Source organism: Rhipicephalus sanguineus, chromosome 8 (genome assembly GCF_013339695.2).
Source record: "Rhipicephalus sanguineus isolate Rsan-2018 chromosome 8, BIME_Rsan_1.4, whole genome shotgun sequence".
NCBI lineage: Eukaryota > Metazoa > Arthropoda > Arachnida > Ixodida > Ixodidae > Rhipicephalus > Rhipicephalus sanguineus.
The window spans coordinates 48,248,722-48,270,106 of NC_051183.1; the positions used below are offsets into that span (position 1 = coordinate 48,248,722).

General features: G+C 46.3%; 1 protein-coding gene and 1 long non-coding RNA gene across 5 annotated transcripts in view; one reads left to right on the plus strand and one right to left on the minus strand.

Annotated features, from left to right (window-relative positions):
• Positions 1 to 3,221, minus strand: part of LOC125759524 (uncharacterized) — a 47,538-nt gene extending 44,317 nt beyond the window's left edge. Inside the window, exon 1 of the long non-coding RNA XR_007417091.1 lies at positions 2,652 to 3,221. This is a non-coding gene — a long non-coding RNA (uncharacterized LOC125759524). The remainder of the gene's footprint in view (positions 1 to 2,651) is intronic.
• The window catches only part of LOC119401838 (TNF receptor-associated factor 3), a 49,885-nt gene extending 34,256 nt beyond the window's left edge, over positions 1 to 15,629 (plus strand). For 2 of the 4 annotated variants that reach the window (XM_049418401.1, XM_049418402.1), the window contains 2 exons: positions 12,367 to 12,411; positions 14,142 to 15,629. In XM_049418401.1, coding sequence (XP_049274358.1) covers positions 12,367 to 12,411; positions 14,142 to 15,332 — 1,236 coding nt within the window. In that variant the 3' untranslated portion in view covers positions 15,333 to 15,629. Of the gene's footprint in view, positions 1 to 12,093; positions 12,412 to 14,141 lie in introns of those variants that run through there. The other 2 variants (XM_037668831.2, XM_049418400.1) reach the window with 2 other exon arrangements.
• The last annotated feature ends 5,756 nt before the right edge of the window (positions 15,630 to 21,385 follow it).

Consider the following 21,385-nt stretch of genomic DNA (forward strand, 5'->3'; position numbering starts at 1 on the left):
AATTTTTCCCGGAGTATTACGCATCAATAACTACTACGCACATTCACATATACTGGCACAATTTTTAGCATGATCAGAAATCGTCGAAAACTTACCGGTGTGCGTGTGCGTGTGTGCGTGCGTGTGTGTTTGTGCGTGTGCGTGCGTGCGTGTGTGTGTGTGTGTGTGTGTGTGTGTGTGTGTGTGTGTGTGTGTGTGTGTGTGTGTGTGTGTGTGTGTGTGTGTGTGTGTGTGTGTGTGTGTGTGTGTGTGTGTGTGTGTGTGTGTGTGTGTGTGTGTGCTTATGCCACCTTGAGTGTGTAGTAATGTTTGCAGGACTGAACGTATGCTTTGTGTGGGTATATGGTCATTGTGTGTATACCAGTCATAAAATGTCCATGCCATGCAATGAACCAGGTTATCATCTCCGGGATTATCATTAAAAAAGCTATCTATCTATCTATCTATCTATCTATCTATCTATCTATCTATCTATCTATCTATCTATCTATCTATCTATCTATCTATCTATCTATCTATCTGTCTATCTATCTATCAGGACATATTTGAAAATGAAAAGCGTGAAAAAGTTCCCTGATTTTACATTCAGTAGAGCGGTCCGCAACATGTATCCTGGGCCAACTCTAACAACCGTGCTCTTCTCACTGCCAGCATACGATGAAAGCCATAAGCATCGGCATGCTATGATAAATACGGATGAAAGCACTTTCCTGATAAGGTTCATGTCTCATGTTAGGCTTACGTAAGACCATCAAGAGGCAGCGCTTTCAGGGGTACACAATGCGAAGAAGGATAAGGCTATGTAAAAAGAAAGACCGCAGTGTGTGTTTCACATCAACAGGGGAACGTGTCAAACGATGGCTACGTGCTCATTTTTTTTCACTGCGGCACTCACAGCGCAGCATACATAGACAACATAGAGGTGTATTATAATTGCCACTATCTGTCCTTGCCTGAAAATGCGAGACGCAGGGTGGTTGAGAGACCCTTCGGTAGCACTGAAAAAGCACAGTAAAGCAATTCCTAAACCATACGAGGGAAACAGAGCAAAATTTCTTTTAAGTGGAGTGAGAGGTATAATAGCCTGACATGGAAGCACACATTGCCAACAGAAGTGAAGACGCATTCGTCGGAAATACGACAGCATTATTTGCCATGTTTAGGAATACGAACACTGTCATGTTTAGGAACACGAACACTGAACCCAAACCCAAAGAATTCTGGCATGACAGACAGCTCGTGACTGTGCGCAATAAACGCTGACAATATTGAGAGGTGTAGGTTTCCAATCTTCTATAACCACGGTCCGATAGAATGCTGAGCAAAAATCTACGAGTAAAGACTTTAGCAACGCCGTTATTGAAATGCTTTAGAGCAGCTTTTCTCGCACGCGCTTTGCAGAACATAAGTTACTTTAACCCCAGCACACCGTGAGAGAGAGAGAGAGAGAGAGATAAGATTCTTTAATGAAATGCCCGGAGAGGTTAGCCTGGTTTTTCGCCTGGCTTGCTACTCCAGGTGTCGGGTGATTATGGTATATACAATGGTCACATATACACCATATACACACAAATAGTACATACAGTCCCAAACACACATATATACATAAGAAGAGTCCTTCACAGGCTTTGGTTAAGCTGAGTGTTCCTCAAAAACGCCAACAGCGCTCTTGTGCTGCGCATCGCACAACTGCTGTCTTGCCACGGGCCGAGAAGGTGCCGCAGCTCCAAGCTTGAGCCGCGTTGCAAATGCCGTGAGAGAGAGGCCGTGAGCGAGGTCAAGCAACTGGCCCATTTTTTCTAACACGCGTCAGCAATCTCGCGATGGGCGATCATCCAGGCTGAAATACATCACATGATCTTTCTCACAGTCAAACGTCTTGTAAACTTGTGATTTTGTACGCACGGTAATGATTTCACAGTGCACTCAACCCTCCTTGAGTTTTCTGTTAGGTATGCAAAGGTGGATTTGGTCTATGCAATCTTCGGTATATAAAAGGTCCGGTCAAAACGCACGGTACTTATTTTAGAAAAATAAATTGTTTTAACCTCTAAATATCTTTATAAAGAGATTATTTACGATATATCTCAGTGATATAAAAAAACAGAAAGAAATAATAATAAAACAATATGGTTGAAAGACATACGAAATTTCACAACTTTTACAATTCATTTTGTCTCACGTAGTAAATGAGATACAGCATCGCAAACGTTCCAGTGGCTAAACAAGCAGTACGGTAGCACCCGAGAAAACAACCACCGGAAGTGACAAACTTCAGCCCATCCTTCGGAGGGGTTCTTCTGTCAATCTTTCCCTTTGATTTCTAGACCTTGTGCATGTTAAAAAGAAATTATGCATATACCCACACGGCTCTCAATACAATAGAGACATAAAGGTGACTGCGCAAACAACACCTGTAAAAGCTAGAGTTCAGTACGGGACTCATGACCCCACGAGTGTTCGCGCACTTACGTTTTTTTTTTTTTTTGCTTCTCTTACGATAGGTCACTTGCTGGAACAGGGAGAATGGTTGCCAGATCGTCATTGATGTTTCAAGCATAACCGATCACTTCCACCGAGACTGCGAGCGCCACTCCGCGTGCTGTCCAAAGTGTTCATCGACGGTTCTTAGGAACGACATCATAGCACACCTTGAATCACACTGTGCCAGCCACGTCTTGAGGATAAGGTCGACAACGCGACCTAGCGATGCAGAGTTGAACGACCTGGAAGGCATTCGGGAAGTTGTCCGTGGCGTACAATCGGCATTTCAAAACGCATCGCTAAACGATGCGTCACTGGAGACAAGTCTTCAAGGACTGACAGCAAATGATGAAGAATATGTCGTCTCCCTTTCGATGGTGGCAGTTGAATTTGCGCAGATGTCGCAGGCGACGACGCAGACATTGAATGGGGTGGAAAGAAGCAGCGAAGGACACGTGAATCAAATAGCAGATATGAGGACAAGTAAAGAAAGCTTGTGCGCGGAGTTGGATGAAATCAAAAGGGCCGCCGAAGAGTTGGGGCCTTGTGAATCCGCAGATCAACAGGAGATGAGGCAGCGTGAGCGAAATGCCGAAAACTTGCAGGCGCTGAAGGCGGCAATGCAGATTGTGTCGAACATACTGGGAGAATTGAAGAATAAGCTCCACCCTGAAGCAGCTGTAGCCGCAAGTGCGGCCGCAGATGGTCTGTCTGAGGTTCTAAGCTGCAACGTCTCCTCTATGTGGCAGGTGCAACTTTTGGGACAAGAATTCCCACTGGAGGCGACCGCCCGTGTTTTCGAGAATGAACTGAAGGTTCCCGTGGAAGTCGTGTGGTGCGTGTACGACTGGGCGCCGCTCAAACGCGCAATTACAGGGCGGTTATATTGCTTCGCTCGTACCACTATCGTTGTTGATGGTAGATACGAAATACAGCTATTGATAATTCACTTTGAACGTCGTCCACTGTTCAGTATTGAGGTGATTGTGCATAGACCAGATGAGGCTGCTCGCAGAGTCTCTCCCAAGAATATGTCCTTGCTCTTCAACAGCAGATGGAAATGTGTCGCCGAGAATGAGATAAATCTCACACAATCAAAATGTCTAAAATTTCACACAGGCGATTTATCTCTAGAGGATCTTCAGCGAAGTGGAATCATTCATGGCGACGTGCTTAAAGTGTGCCTCACATTTTCGTATTAACACTATTGATGACTTAAAGATGGGATCTATTGTGCACATGCATCTTCGTTACTCATGAAACTGCCCGGCCTACCGTAAGAGAAGGCACAATAGCTGAAATCAATCAACTAATTAAGCTACTTTTTGATAACTCATCTTTAGTAGCCATGTTCCTGTTATTGTTCGGAATCATGTTGATGAATGCTCTATACCCCCGTCTTGCGAAAGCGGATTTTGTGACTTGCCAGGGACATGAGATGCAGTTACCTGCTGTGACGTCATTTAGCTATTTTTTGCATACACTGCCATGTTTGTTGATTTTTGTCCAATTTAATTGTTATATTCTCTCGCTTGCTCTGCTCTTGTCATTGCCATCTTTCAATCTACTGTTCCTTTATTTACATTCTCTGACTCACACAAAGACGTGTTCCTTCATATGACAAGCTGACATCTGTATCTCCTCCTGTCATTGCAGTAATAAAGATTTAGGCAGAAACAATCGTTGATGCTTGCCAATATAGTTGAATCGCCCAACGCTACAAGGAAGCTTTAAGCTTTGTTGAAAGTTGGTGCTCTGCCGAGCGTATCCTTATACCACTGAGCGAGCATCTCTTCAAAAGGTGTTTCCTAATGCCACCAAAAGGCTTTACGATTCGTTGGAAAATCATGCTTTTCCGCAGTACACCTGTTCCACTGAGGGAGCATCTTTTTACACGTATTACCATTAGTCATGAAGTTCATTTTCCGTTATCACCTTACTTTTTCGCGCGTTAATGGGAAAGTTTGCACGACCACCTCATCTTTCCACGAATGCTCACGCGTTCAATGCCCTTTTCTTCTTTAATATTACTTCATTGGCTTTTACTGTACCTGCCCATCAAAACCTCGGGCCGAGCACTTTTACGATGTCTTTCATATATTAATGTTTTATTCATGGACAGCTCATAAGCAGCACTCACTGAGCGAGGACGAAATTCCGTGAGGGTGCATATTTGAACTTCCGACTATTTAGCGACGTGAGTATCTATCATGCAATGGACACACGGTATGTATCTTGTACTGATATGTAAATTCATAAATAACAGGAATGTCAAAGGACATCCTTGTGCCTGTGATAAAGATGGTTATACAAGATGATAACGATGGTTATGCGGCCCGCCGAATGCGCGCATCCGTCGAAGGCCGTCTCTCATTCTGCTCTCCTACCGAACAATTTTCACGCACACATTTGACAAAAGAAGTCAAAGTCAAAAGGGTGGCTTCGTTGTTGAAAATTTGTCCGTAATCAGCTACTACTATGCAGCGTCATGATGGAATGTTTTTGATCATAATTGTGGAAAATTGTAGTGAACGTGCTAGAGACACAAGGCGTTCATGTGTGCTTACGTGTATTTATGTCGATGTGATAACCCGTCTCTTTCAGTTCCGGTTCAGGGCAATCAACTCGGCGCGAAGGGTTGATTGTGTTACTTGCCGACACAAGACGGCGAGATGGCCTATTTGGTGAACATTCATGTTTAAAGCACAAAGCTTTGTTTTGTGCCGACACAAAACAAAACGTTTACAATTAATGAAGTGTTATCTCTTCTTATTATGCTGTATAAGCTCACCAAATAGGAACATGAACGCCCTCCCAATTACAACGTACGCTAATTCGAATTGAATTGACAAATTACTCATCCTAAGTAATGAAGCTCTGACTATTTGCGTTTATCTCGCGCATACGCGACTAGCTTCTCGGTAGCTTAAATCGGTCACCAGCAGCCGTTCGTTCCTGCTTCCGCCGATGATCCTTGCCTAGCTACAAAGGAACGTGTTATCGACTTATTAAATAAGGCTCTAGTCGTTGCCACGGCTACTCGATAGGTGTTAGATCAAATCCAGGCACATACGTGAAACTTCCGTCCACCGTCGCCAGATATAGAAACTCGCAGCATTACCTGCCTGGATACCAGTGTTGTACGGAACGGCGTTCCAAGGAACGACGTTCCAGGAACTAGTTCCTTTTTCGAGGAACGGAGGAACGCCACCGTTCCATTCAGGATCGGTGGAACTGTAACGGTAACGCGTTACGTTTACATAGGAACGGCATAGGGAACGGCGTTTCTTCTGAAAATGTTCCTCGGCATTGAACAGGCGCCCGCACACAGTACATCATGCAGAACAGGGTGGATGGGCGACTGCGTGAAGCGCAAGAATCTACCGCTCGCCTGTCACTTGACTATGCTGCATCCTGGTTTTCAGTTTAAGGCGCCTGCCGGCGGCGCAGGAAGCGCGCGATGTCAAGACTGACCACGCGCGGGACGAACTGCTGATTTTTTTTTTCTTTTTGTCTGAGCGAGTCTGACAGCAATCAGTGACCGTTCTGGAGTGCAGACACACCTTGGAGGACTGTTACTTGGCATTAGAGAATCATCGATCCCCTTTGTAAGGCTGCCGTCAGGAAAGGGCACGCAAGTTCTTTCCGTCAGTGACTTTTGTTCGGCCAACTCGAAAGTAGTTCACCAAGGTTGCAATTCGGGCCAGTTCGTTTGCCATTAGAGGGTATAACGTTGCGCATAAAGGACACGGACCTGTGCGCCCTGGGTGTTACGTCATGTCATCTTGTGCCCGTGTCCTTTATGCGCACCTTTATACCCACTAATGAAAGTATATTTCCTGTTTGGGCGTGGGGAGGGGCGGGGGGGGGGGGGGGCTGCGTTTTCGGGCGGTTCTCCTGCGCGTCCCCGTGGCCTTGTTGGTATAGGGAAAAGTGGGGGAGCCGACCTATCGTAGTCGAGGTGCCTACGCGTGGTTCCGCGGAGTTTTCGAACGGCGGTTATCTGGTGTTTGACGCGCATGGGACAGAGGAGCCAATCACAACGCCAGAGGCCGCAGAAAATTAGTGAAGCACTGACGTGCTAACCACCGAAATCCCGCGTGGTGGCCTCCCACTGCGCATGAACCGTCTTCGGCCCCAACGTAACGGTGGCGAAGTTACACAGTGGTTCTACCACTTGGCAGTGAGCGCCTTGCCACGTGCAGCGTTCTCCTCCGAAGGTTTAGTGGTTTTATTTTCGCGCGCTGCCGACTGCGAAGCTTCGGCCCAGTTCCTGGGAATGTTTCTCTCGTCGCGTGGCCTTTAGCGGCTAGCTCGACCGCTCCGTGCATACTGCCGGCAGCTATCGACACATCTGTCTTTTGACACCCAGTGGCGTGGATAGGGGAAAGAGGACCGAAACGCAGTGGACGCGGATGCTGCAGTGGCACCTTTCCGGTGCCTTCGGTGGTTTCGTTTGGGCAGGTATCCCTTCAACATGCGAGTTATCTCCGCGGTTATCGGTCTATAACATTTATTATATATATAGTTCAGTTCGACAGCCGCCGCACCGATAACGTCTGTCATGCAATAAACGAATACGCGTACATCCAGCGCTACAATCTTGTTGCGCCCGCTGAGCCTGCCCTCGCCCCTACGACTTCTGTTGACTTTGTTCCTATACTTTTATACAACATGGCAGTACCCTCAAGTGCTTGAAGGAGCGGCCCTTCAACATTGCCAACGAAGTGCAGACGAGAAAACAGGTTCCTTAGTCCGACACCAGCATCGAGGTGCGACTCTCGCTTAGTGCGAACAAGGGACTTTACTAAGTTGCGAATATGTATCCTGGACATTATTTTCTACTCACACTGCGATCTTCAATGAGCACTCATTAAACGCCTATGTATTGTTCTTTTCGATGTGGTTTCCTGTGCAAAAAACTTATTTATATTGGTGCATGTGCGGAAATTTCTATTTGAATATCTGAAGCGCAGTATTCTGACGGCGCATCTGACGACTGACGTGGAAAGTGCCCCATGTGTTGCACTTGTAAAGTTGTAATAGACGAGCACGTGGTCTCTGAAAAAATTCGTCTAGGAGCGTTTCTTTAGATTCATTTTATCTACATATAACCTACTGCCGGCGATGTTAAATTCGTGAAATGTAGCTCAATGTTAGCTTTAAATTGCTCACTTTATTTCGCCTCAGGGTTATCCGGCACTATTCTTTGAACAAAAATTCAAATGTAACGTTAATGTAACGACACGTTCCAATTTTCGAAATGTAACTGGAACGAGTTCCTTTCGCGCTAAAGGAACTTGTAACGGGAACTCGTTCCAGTATTGGGAAGGAACGAGGAACGAGCTTTCGTTCCTGTTTAAGAGGAACGTGTACAACACTGCTGGATACAGAGCAAGGCGGCGCCCGCGCGGTCGCTTGTCGCCATGTCTCAAGAGATTTATTCGCACGCTCTGTTTGGATTCTCTGGCAACCTCGGCTGCGAACCACCAGGCTCTACCATGGCTCTAACCAGGCGTAACCTCGCCAAGCCGCGCATGCGCCGATGTAGTAGCAACGGAGAGAAGACGCCGCCAAGCCTCGCCCACCGACGGGAACACTCCGCGCATCTGCCACGCCTAGCAACCGCAACACGTGGTGTGACGTCAGCAAACCCCCGCGTAGACCGCGCGGCAACAGCTCGCGCCGAAGCTACCGCGACGGCTAAGTATGAGCGCGCCAAATTTACTCTAAAATGTCGCCTAGTAACCGTTTACATCATGAAATACGTCATAAAATAGACTTCTTGCGCATGCGCGTTCCTCGGAGAACGCCGTAAAACGGGCTCCTCACAGCCGCGTCAAGGCAGTTTCTAGCCATGGGGCTTTCAAACAAGACGGTATTTGCCGGAGCTAGTTGGTTCATAGCTAACACTGGTTTGAGCAGCAAAACTTAGGACAAAAAAAGAAGTCAGACAAGGACGTCGCCGTACTGACAACTGACAGAGGTCACTTGTTAGTACGGCGACATCCTTCTCTGTCTTCTTTTTTGTCCCTCGTTTTAAGTTCCACTGCTGCTCGAAGCAGCGTCCAAACAAGGTCCGCACACCCGAAGAAGAGTCTGCTTACAGTGAGGCTCGGATTGCTGCAGATCGAGAACGATATCAGAGGCGACGTTTAAGCCCTGCTTATGTGGTCAAGAAAGCGACTGCTGCAAAACGTCGACCAGCCGAGGCTCCGATATACGCCCAGCGAGAAAGAATCATGGACGCGGCAAGGAAACGAGCAAGGCGGAGTCAACCTGGAGTTAGGCAAGGCGAGTACGAGCGAAAAAAAAAATCGCTACTTGCAGCGCGCCACTCGATCGCTGCGCGGCGCCCTCCTAATAACACTGCTCAGTTTCCCAAATGCTTCTGGGAAAGCCCTATTCTCTGAGAAAAAGCCAACTTCTTGGGGCGTATCACACCACCCGATGTTCGATATGTCACGTATTCCGGCTATTTCTTTTTATGTAGCCGTAAGTTTTCATATACATTGACGTTAAAACATTGTTCTTTTCGAAATTAGCTCGGTATCAAGGATAATTCGGTTTATCCGTGTACGATATAGTCGGGTTCGACATTACCAGAGAATAACCCTGCCCGATCTGAGCCCGACACCTAAACCCGGTACCACCCAGAAGCCTAAAGCTTCGAGACCAAGCCTGGACTGGAGCCACCGTGAAAATTACTTAACCGGCCCGGCGGGACAAACGGGTGGGACCAGGCACATGTTTTCGGGTAGGTCACGTGCAGTGTTCTATCCCTGATAGCTCCTAAACGCGGTACTCCATGCGTCATCACTATGTCTCTTCAATGTTGTACACCCTACTGTTCATCCACGTACATCTCTGATGACAGCACCGCCTCCGGACGTACGGAACAGCGCGGAACGGCACATCGGCCACCTACATGGACTACAAAACTGTAAATTATCACATGACACAGAGTGTTCCAGAGAGACCCCGGTAGCAAGCGGTTCACAAAAAAGTGGCTTGAATGAAGACGGATACGAAAAGAGCAGGCAAGCAAGGACAAACGCTAGGACAAAGGAGAAAAGGACAGCAGAATGAAGCGCCTGTCCTTGTCCACCTCGTGTTTTTGTGTCCGTCTTCATATGCGCTAATTTTACTTTGTTACTATGGGAGACCAACTAACCCAACAGTCTTTCCTGCTGAAGTAAACGGTTTGTTGGTACACGGGGTCGACTATGGTACTTTGCAGTGTAAACAAAAATTATAACAAAGAAGAGCTAGCTGTCGTTACCGCATACATCGACAAATTCACTCATGAGTCGACTCACTCACACCCAGATCGAGCCGTGAGTCCGAGTCTGAGTGAGCCCGCTGCTGAGCAATATCTTGGTGAGTTTGAGTCTGAGTGAGCCCGCTTGAGGAAAAGTTTACCGAGTCTGAGTCCGAGTGAGTCCGGTTGAGAAAAATATTGGTGAGTTTGAGTCCGAGTGAGCCCTAAGCGCAAAATATATACAGTGAAACCTCGGTTATACGATCACAGCTCATACGAATTTTGGGGTGATACGAATTTTTAGTTGGTCCCGGCCAAGGCCCATTTGCCTGCAATGTAATGGAGTACGGTTGTTGCGAACCGATTTTCACCCAGCGACGTTTGATACGAACGTACGCTACCGCCCATGTACGAAAAGGTGCTGTCGGCGCTGTCACGGAAGACGCACCAAGCACGTGCGAGCGCGGGAACGCAAGCGTGGGCATGCGCGCCGCACCGCCAAATCGTCGGAATCACGGTGTAAGAAAAACACCTTTCTTACGGTCAGAAAAAAACCTTCGGAGACGCGTCACAGCCTCCGAGATTGTGTGCGCGAATCTTTCAGGCTCTTATGTGCTTCCGTGTGCCTTCACGTTTAGATTAAAGAGGACATTAGCGCCATGCTTTTTTTTCTAACGCGTCCACGCGAGATGCTGTCGTTGTACTGTGTTTACACGTGCCTGCCTCGTGCATGAAACATCTTATGAAAGGTGGACGAGGACCGAAAGAAGGCGAAGACGCTCTTGGCGAAGGACTCAGGCCTCACAGCATCAACTTGCGCGACCGTTGAGGTCGCACTTGTGAGGGTACGGCCGTAAATCTCCCAAAAACATCCCCAACCCCTCCACGCTAATAAAATCATAACACAGGACCATGGTTCTGTAATGTTGTGGCCTCAATCCATCGCGTCAAAGCACTTCTTTTGTTACTTTCGCTGCAGTACTCCGTTGTCATGCAAAACAGCATACTAGAATCTGAAAGGGGCTACTGCTGTCGCGGGTCACAACTCACCTGGTTCATTAATTAAATACGCGCGTACGAGCCGTATATTTACGAGTACTGGTATGATTGCCGACATCGAAAAAAACTCACAATCATTCAGGGTTCTTCCTGACGTTGCTGCGGCCCTGAAAAACAATAAATGAAAATGTACGTCAGCTTTCTTTTGACGCATACTTATTTCCCATGCTTTCTGGTGATACGAATTTCGGATGATACGAATATTTTTGGTGGTCCCGTGAAATTCGTATCACCGAGGTTTCACTGTATCTTTAGTAAGTCTGAGTGAGCTCCTCCTTTTATTGCCGACCTATGGTTCTATCTACTCACCTATCAGCATTACTAAGAGCCTTATATCGCCTTATGTTCATACTAAAATTATTCACGCATGCGTCAACGCACTAGCGTTCATGCTCCATCTCAATGTTCATTTATGAGAGACGTGCATTTGGGGAAGGAGGGGGTGCCATGACTCCCTCCTGCAAACTCTTTCACGGACATTCTCGATAGAAATACCTCGTGTGTGTCGCCAAAATTCATAAAAGCGTCCTTACTGAATTGCAACCACTGATAACTCGTATTTGACGGTAAAAAAATCAAAAGACGTGTCGTAGAGCACCGATTATATGAGATATTGGCGTTAAATAGTATTTACACCATAATCGGAGAAGCTAATTTTACGCCAACGAACTCATGAGTCGACTCACTCAGGCTCACTCAGACTTAGGTCAAGCCGTGAACCTGAGTCTGAGTGAGTCCGGCGGAGCAATATGTTGGTGAGTTTGAGTCCGAGTGAGTCCGGTTGAGAAAAAGTTCAGTGAGTCTGAGTCCGTGTGAGTCCGGTTGAGGAAAATTTCGGTGAGTCGGAGTCCGAGTGAGCTCTCAGAGCAAAATATATTTCTTGAGTGAGTCCGAGTAGGTTCCAATATTTTTGCCGACCTATGGGTTACCGTGCTGTATACGCATATTTAACAGGAAGCAGAACGTCATCCCAATTACAGTATCCACTAATTCAAATTCCAGTGACAAATTACGCATCTAAACTGACAGAAATCTGACGATTCGCGTTTACATCGCGCATATGCGACTAGCTCATCGGTTGCTTTTATCACCAGCAGCCGTTCGTGGCTATATCGGCCAAAGGTCCTTTCCTGGCAATAAGAAGCAAAGTGTTATCGGCTGAGCAAACAAGGCTCCAGTCGTTGCCACGGCTACGCGATAGCTGTTAGGGCAAATTCAGGCACACAGACGTAACATCCCTCCAGGGTCGCCAGGTAAAGAAGCTCGTAGCTCTATCTGGATACAGTGCAAAGGAGGTGTTGCCCACGCAGTCGCTTCTCGCCATGCCTCCTGAGATTTACTCACACGCTGTGTTTGGATTCTCCGGCAGCCTCGACTGGAGAATATTGCACTTCGTTAAACCCATCGACGACATCAGGGTGTGCAGTGCTTGCAGAGCAGTTTCCAGGAAGGCCGCCTTCCTAGCGTGTCGCCATGTTCTATGCGAGCCCTGCTACGAGCACTGGAAGTCAAGGGGCAGCCATGCCTGTTTCCTCGACGGCGACCAGTGTCCAGAAAACGAGGTCCATTGGATGGAGTTCCCAGCGGAGAAAATGATGAAGAATCAGGTAGGAGACGCGTAACGAAGGCTTTTCTATAAGTAGCTCTCGTGCATGCCTTCCTCTGTTGTAACGTAAGAGAGGTGGAGTCAGGAAGGTTAACAAGGGGAGACCTCCAGTTGGCTGTGCTACAGTTTGGAAGGGGAAGGGGGTACATTTTTCGTACTGCAACATAAAGATACTGACATGTAGCTTCGAGGTGGTACGGGGCTTGCATATATATATATATATATATATATATATATATATATATATATATATATATATATATTAAACTTTGCAGCGAGATATCTCGGAATAGAGACATGCAAAAGAATTCTTCGAATGGGAACTGTGTATAAACGCGACGGCCTCCAACTTTTCAATACAAACATGCCCGCTTGCTGGACTCGTTAGAAAGCTCATTATGGAATGTTAATTTATTGGGCAGCTGACAGCGATAATTATTGTCTCATTTTTTGTCCCCGTGGATACATAACTTAGCTGCAAAGGTGGTTTTCATGGTCTTCTCAGGGCTGAATATTGACAAAATCAGAAAGCTTAACTTTGAACACCCGGTATAGACAACACACAGATATAATAGAATTGCCACTATCTGTCCCTGCGTGGAAAAGCAAAAGGGAGGGGGGTCGAGACATCCTTCGGTGACGCTGGAAGAGCCCAGAAAAGCAATTCCAAATTCACGCGTCCCGTCAGAACAGATAAAAGTTGCTATTAAATGAGGTGAGAGAAGTAAACACCTGGACGAAGAAGCACACAGTGCCAACCGATGTAAAAATGTATTCATCGGTAACATGGCACCATTAGTTGTCATGTTTAAACAAATATACAAATGCAGGTAGACATCACGCGAAACTCCTATGAACCTTAAAAGTCCGAGTAGCTTTGTGGCACGATAAACTACTCGTCACAGTGCGCAGTTGAATGCTGAGCAGATTCAGAGGTAATTTCTTAGCGCAAAACTGGAAAGGAAAGGAATTAAGAAGAGAAGAAGAAAACACAGTGCACAGGTCTTCTTCTCTTTCTAATTCCTTTCCTTTCCAGTTTTTCGCTAAGAAATGTCGTCTGTGATAGATCACCAACTCGCCCAACAGGACGTTTTATTGAGATTCAGAGGTGTAGGTGTCCAACTTGCTGCAATGAGGGTCCGATGCAATGTTCAGCAAAGGTGTATGAGAATAAGCACTAGTAATTCAGTTATATGAACGCTTTCAAACAGCTTTTCTCAACACATTTCTGCAGATTATCGGCTGCAACTATGCATACTATGACAGCGGCCAAGCGACTGGCCCATTTCTTCTTTTACGCTGGAGAAAACTCGCGATGGACGACCATACGCGCTGAAACGCATCAGATCTTTCTGACACTCGTATCTCTTGTAACCATGGAATTTTAGGACCCCCGTAATGAAGCCACAGCTCGCTGAACATGTGGCGAGCAAACGCTGAAACGTGTTTGCTTATTTAACTCACGTGACAGGCAGTTTTTTTCACAGTCTGCGTCCGAGGGCAGTATCTTCAAAACTTGTTTTTAGCGCTTACGTGTAACTTCAGTCATGTCTGTTCATAATTACCTTGCAACGAAAACGTACTGTTTGCTAACGTTATCCGAAAAATACAAAAAAAAGTATCTTCACATGCAGCGTAGCATGCTTGACCACAATACAAGCCTTGCTTAGCATTAATCATGCCTCCAAGAATGTTTGAACATTTATGTGTCTTTTTCTGTTCTAATGTCAGGTCAGCTGCTGGAACCGGGAAAACGGATGCGAGATCATCGCTGATGTTTCAAGCATAACCGATCACTTCCACCGAGACTGTGAGCACCACTCCGCGTGCTGTCCAAAGTGTTCGTCGACGGTTCTTCGGAAAGACATCATCGCGCACCTTGAATCACAATGTGCCAGCCACGTCTTGAGGATAAAGTCTACAACACCACCAAGCCAGGCAGAGTTGAAGGACATGACAGGCATTTGGGAAGGTGTCCGTGGCGTAGAATCGGCGCTTCGAAATGCGTCTCACAACGATGCGTTGCTGCACAACAGCCTTCAAGGTGTGACAGCAAAGAACGAAGAAAATGGCGACTCCCTTTCGAAGATGGCAGTTGAAGTCGCGCAGATGTCGCAGGTGACGAAGCAGACACTGAGTGCGGTGGAAAGAAGCAGCAAAGGACACGCGAATCAAACAGCAGATTTGACGACGTGCAAAGAAAGTTTGTGCTCGAAGTTGGACGAAATCGAAAGGGCCGCCGATGAATTGAGGCGTTGTGAAAGCGCAGCGCAACAAGATATGAGTCAGTGCGAGAAGTACGCCGAGAACTTGCACGAGCTGAAAACGGAAATGCAAAGCATGTCAAGCATGCTGAGAGAATTGAGGAATATCCTCCCTGAAGCAGCTGTAGCCGCAAGTGCGGCCGCAGATGGTTTGTCTGAGGTTCTAAGCTCCGAACTCTCCTCATATTGGTCGGGACCTCGTTCATTCGATCGATTCCCACTGGAGGCGACCGCCCGTGTTTTCGAGAATGCATTGAAGCTTCCCGTCAAAGTCTTGTGGTGCGTGCATGGGTGGCCGGTACTCGTACACAAGATTGAAGAGAACAATCTTGACGTTGCTGCAACGAATGTCACTGTTGATGGTAGATACCAGATATCTCTACACATTAGACCTAATTCAGACAACGATTGGTTGCGAATTGCGGTGACTGTGTTGCAACATGATGGCACTACTTTAGGAGCCTTTCCCAGAACGATGGCATTATTCTTCACCAATAGTAAGAGTTTTGTCGTGCAGAACGAGATGAATTTCATACACTTGCCACTGTGGCGCAGAGGGCGCCAATTCCCCTACGTGTACTTAAGCCTGAAGGATGTTAAGCGCAGCGGAATCTTCTCGTGCGACGTGCTAAAAGTGCACTGCGCATTTTTCTATTAACACTTGTCATTAACTTATGATGACATCCCTTCTGCAGCAAAATTTTTGTCACTCACGAATCTTTTGAGTCCGAAAGTAAGTGATGGTAGTGTAGCGCAAATCATTCACTTAATCAAGCTGCTCTTAGATAACACAAGTTTAATAGCCATGTACGTCATGCTGCTAGAATTTGTTGTACTGTTTGTTGTAATGTTGAATTCGTTGTAATGTTTGTTCACTATACGTCTTGTGAAAGCAAGTTTTGTTACTCCCCGATGTCATGGGATGTTTTTACCTGCAGCGTAGCGGCTTCGCTATTTTCTTTCATGGACTGGTCTGCATACTTATTTATGTCTTAATCAATGATTATATTTCCTAGTCGTCTGCTACATTTCGTAAGACCTCTCAGGTTTTTCTTTCCTGTTTACATTCTCTCAACAACGCAAAGATTATTTTATTCATACGAGAAACCCACGTCTGTATCTTCTTCTGTTTATGCAATAATAAAGATTTATGCAGAAACTACCGTTGATGTTTGCCTATATAATTGAATCACCTAGCGCTACAATGAAGCCTTACGCTTTGTTAAAAAATCGTGCTCTGCTGAACGTATACATATGCCGCCGAGGGGGCATCTTGTTCCAAGTATTCACACTAGTCATCAACTAGCTAATTAAGGCGAAATCCATAGACGCCTCATCAAAAGCTAATAGTGACCGGCGGCGTCAACACGAGCGATGGAAAAAATCCCGCGACGACTCATTGCTATGACGTTACTTTGACGTCCCAGGTCACCATAAGTTTTGACGTCACATGACGCCACATAGTGACATCATCAAATGACATCACCGCTTGCTCAAAGGTGGGCCGATCCCGGAGACAGTGCAAAACCACGTGAGGCGCAGAAAGGTTTTCAATGTGCCGTATTTACTCGAATCTAGGCCGCCTTCGATTGTAGACCGACCCTGAAAATTCGCAAGGCCAGAAAAAAAAAACTTAATCATGGTGCTCGAATCTAAGACGACCCCCCCCCCCCCACACACACACTTCCGCACATGATTTTTCTTTCGTAAAAACACATTGGCTTAGATTCGAGCAAATACGGATATGACGCCGGGGAACGTGTAAAAACTATGAAGCAAAATAGATGACTTTCGCCTTCAAGTCTTCGTAGGCACATGCCTAATGGACCGTGCAAGCTTTTGTAGTGGACATAGCGGAGACAAGGTGGCTGTTGTGTGCTTCGTCGAATTCACAATTAATACGGCTTAAGCCGCCCCGCCCACCACCCTGAGCTAACGGGAGCCTATGCAAAAGGATCGACAGGTGGGCTAGCTGGTAATTCATATTTATTCAGCGAACTGGGAGCGCGGGAGCAGACAACGGACGAGAAAGAACCACACAATTTGTTTTCGTCCCGGCCGCGGCGGTCGCATTTTTGTGGAGGCGGAATGTCAGAGGCCCGTGTACTGTGCGATGTCAGTGCACGTTAAAGAACACCACATGGTCAAAATTTCCGAAGCCCTCCACCACGGAATACCTAATAATCATATCGTGGTTTTGGCACGCAAAACCCCAGGTATGAATATTGCTGTCTGTCATTGCGTCGAAATGCGTAGGAGAGGGGGGGGGGGGTGTCGAGAGATCCCTCGGTAACGCTATAAGAGCACAGAACAGCAATTCCTAAACAATCTGAGTAAAGCAAAGCAAATCTTCCTTAAGTGCGGTGAGAGCACTAACAGCCTGGACTAAGATACACACAGTGCCAAACGAAGTAAACATGCATTCGTCGGAAATACGACAGCATTGTCATGTTTCAATATACCACAAAGGTAGCAAGCGCGCGAAACTCCCGTAAAACCTAAAAGTTTCAGTGGCTTTGTGGCATGACATACCGCTGGTCAATGTGCGAATTAGAATGTTGATAAGATCTAGATTTTAAAATATCTGTATTGTCGTTAATGCATTAAGCTGGGCTAGTTGGTATTGATTGTATGCTTCCATGAAGTCTAGCGGAAAGTCTAGCGGTTGTCCTGTCTCTTTCTATGTCGTCCTTTGTGCGTGTTCGCTAGCAACGTGGAATCTGTATTGTCGGTCCGACACAAGGCTCAGCAAAAGCCTATGTGTAAAGGTTTTAGCAACGCTGTTATTTAAATGCGTCAGAGCAGCTTTTCTCGCCCACGTTTCGTAGAACATCAGTTACTATACGCAAGCACACCATGAGAGCAGTCGAGCAGTCCGCCCATTTTTTCTAACGAGCGGTAGTAGTCTCGCCACGGACGACCATACACGCTGAGACTCATCTGACAACCTTTGATGGAGAGAACAGCAAAATCCAACTGCAAATTTCCCCTGGGTGGGTCACCGCAGGGGTGCCGTCTACGTTATGCCGGTTCCCCAAGGGGTGTGTTCGATCCGCAAGGTGGCCTTATAAGTCTAAACACCCGGCATCGGCTCAATCCGCAAGTTCTCATTTTCCCTGAACAAGACTCAGCCACGCACAGCTACGCATGTGAAGGGGTCGAAACCCACCCATTACCTCGGGTCCGTCGTGACGCCACTCTCTAATCGCCCGCTGAAGCAGACGCAACTGCGGGAGAAAAACTAAATCGGCCCTGCATGCTTGTTTTAGGTGTTACTATTGGTGAGTTCGGTGTTTCGCAAGCTGCCTCAATTTAATAAAACTATAAAACAAAACGATGTCATTCATTGCAAATTCAGTGACAGCTGGGCGAATTAGTGCGAAAAACTTTTCAATATTCCATGCCAAAAACCAACAAACAAGAAAAGAACGGTCCTGATATTTCCCATTTTTGTGTCCATGTCCTTAGCAGTTATCATGAACGTTTATTATGACCTCGAGAAATGTTATTAGTGAACTGATTTTGTATTTGTCGTTATTCTCGTTGATCTATGATGCAATATGCTTTCACGAGCTTGAAAAAGTCGATTTTGTAGCACGATAGCAACTAGAGATTGCGAATGTTCGATTTATAGTCATCAGGGTACTGTGGCTTAGTCACTCTGTACTTCGCCAATTTCTTTGTTAAATGAGTATGTGTTAATAGTAACTTCTTTTCGCTTCTGGCAGGCGAGCTGCTGGAACAGGGACAACGGTTGCGTGACCATTACTGATGTTTCAAACATAGCAGAACACTCCCACAATGACTGCGCGTACCACTCTGCGTGCTGTCCAGAGTGCTCGTCGACGGTTCTTCGGAGAGACAGCATCGCCCACCTTGAGTCACAATGTGTCAGTCACGTTCTCAACAGAAAGTCGACAACGGCAATGAGTGAGAAATTTTATAAGAATGTGGAATGCCTTCGACAAGGTATTTGTGGCTCAGAGTCGGCATTTATAAACTCGTCCCACGAGATTGGGTCTCTTCAGTCAAGGCCAGAAGAAAAGCCACTGCAAGACATGGAGTTGAAGATCCTCAATGGAAGAGAAAAAGGCCTGGAATATGTGTTTTGTAACGCTTCTGGTAGTCTTGATGAACGCTCAGAAGAGGAAGCAGAAGAAGGAGGAGAACAAGAAGAAGATTGTGGTGATGATGATGATGATGATGATGATGATGATGATGATGATGATGATGTAGAATAAGATATAGGAAAATTGCTACTTGAGTTGAAATCATTTTGCATTGAAGGCCTCGTAAAAAGCAGCAGCGCTCTGCAAGATAAACCAGACGCAGAAGCAGAGATAAGAGAATGACTATTTCAGTCGGAACCAATTCGTATTAATGACCTCCTAGAGAGCAGCAGCGTTCAGCACGATAAACTAACACTGCGCTTCACTTTTTCATATTGACAAATGAGATGATGTGCACATGTCACTGGCAAGTTGCAACTGGCAAACTGCTCGGCCCAAGGTGATCACAAGCAACGTAGCCGAAAGCGCTGAAAGTTGTCAGGGAAGTACATAAGCACCCGTACGTAATCAGCATAGTTACGTACAAGCGCTGGCTATCAGCTAAGCAGCTGATAGTCAGCGCCTGTATCGTCTTGTTCGTGGGGGTCTTGTGCCCCCTTCCCCCCCGAAAAACATTTCTGCCTACGCCCCTGCTGTCAAGACGAAACGGCGTGTTTCTAGAAGCAATGTTCAGCTGCTCCTGCGGGCTCCAGCCCGCGCCGCTACCGTTAATCCAGGCTGCTGCGAAACGAGATACCTATGCGCGGCCGCTACGCTCCGTTTCATACATCAAGTGCAAAGATGTGGAATGTATTCAAGAAGTTCGGTGAGCAAGATGCGTATACACGCGCGTCTCGCGCTAGGATTTCGTCGTTCTAAGCAGAGCCTCCGCGATTGGCTCCGGCTGCGCGACCGGAACTAATCCCGGAGGCCAAAAGAGACGCTATGCAATCCAGAACAACCTATTGACAATGGTTTAAATAAGGAGGTTTGTTTATTTCTAAAGCACAAAGCATCTTCATTTATTCCTCAGTCTACAATAGATAAACAAATCACATTACGGGTGGTAGAATCAGTGCACTATTTCTTGGTGCGAGCGCATCTATTGCGAGGAGTCTCGATAGCTGCCATAGCGTTGCACCAGATGTATTAAACGAAGTATAGGTATGTTCTATTTTATATTCTAGATTGCCCTGGACTACAGCATGTGACACTGCATGCGCAGCGCTCATTGGCTCAGGACAGCACCTCGGGAAGTCTGGGTTGTCCGGCACAAGTAGCCCCGCTGGTCCCGTCCCTCTAACAGTTAACAAGACACAAAGTTCTCACGTGCGTTCACAAAGTTCGCACGGCGTTTAGGGCGCGACACAAATCGACTGCGAAAGATAACGTTCCTTTTGAACTAGGCGCGAACAGAAAATGAACGATTAGAACGTCTGAATATGATCATACAAACATTCAAGTGTAATTGCTTTCGCTGCGAACTGTACGAATGCTTCAGTACACATCCGGGAACAACAAAGTGGACGAGAGTAGTATCAGGGCTGTCGGCGTTCCAACGAATTGTGATACTACAGTGGTTAATGCGGTATCAAGGAGCATAGCAATTAGACTGCGGTCACCCAATGCGCAATTTGATTGCTGCTCAATCTTTATCCTGGAACAAAGCAAAAAAATGGGCACTTATGGTTCATCTTTTTTTTTTTTGTCTGTCTACAGTTCGCGCTCATTGTATAGTATGGTTCCGTTTCCCGCACTGCTGACTGCTTTGACTTATTTCCCTTATTCTTTGTCCTATTTTTGCACATACGCCCCCTAAAAATATTCCGAATAAAATGATTAGTGCACTTCATTTCTGAAACGGCATTCAACGTGGACTTTATTTTTTGGCTTTTTAAGCATAAACTGTAACGTGAACACATTATGATGCGACTAGAATATGTGTTATCGGTGGTTATGTTCGCCTAGTTCAGTGTCTGTATGAATCGCTCTACAGAAATGATTCACTAATTCACCTAAGTCCAAAAGGGGCAGGCTACATTATATTCCCCTCAGAAGGTATCCATGCTTGCACACAACGTCGCGCAAACGATTGAAATATAGATAGATAATTATTTTAATGCGTCGTACCCCGGAGATGTCAGCCTCGTCCATCGTCCCGCTTGCTACTTCCAGGTGTCGGGGATTGACTATGGTATATACAATAGTCACATATACACAAAAACACGTACAGTCATGCCCACACGTATGCACAAAAGAGTTACTCATAAAGTTTCGTTAGAGTGTGTAGTCCTCCAAAACACGAACAGCGCTTTTGTATTGCGCATAGCACAGGCGCTGCTTTGTCATTCCACACTCCGTTTCAAACATCAGATGCAACGCTGCAGAAGCTATGCAAGAAGTTCAGTCAGCAAAATCTGTAAGTCCGCGCGTATCGCTCTTGGACTTCGTCGTTGTAAACGCGGCCTCCGCGACCGCCTCTGGCTTCGCGCTACAGGAACTAATCGCGGAGGTCACGACACGAATGCACACAGACGATAAGCGAGAAAGAACAATCTATTCACAACCGTGTAAATAACGTGGTTTGTTTGTTTGTTTGTTTGTTTGTTTGTTTGTTTGTTTGTTTGTTTGTTTGTTTGTTTGTTTGTTTGTTTGTTTGTTT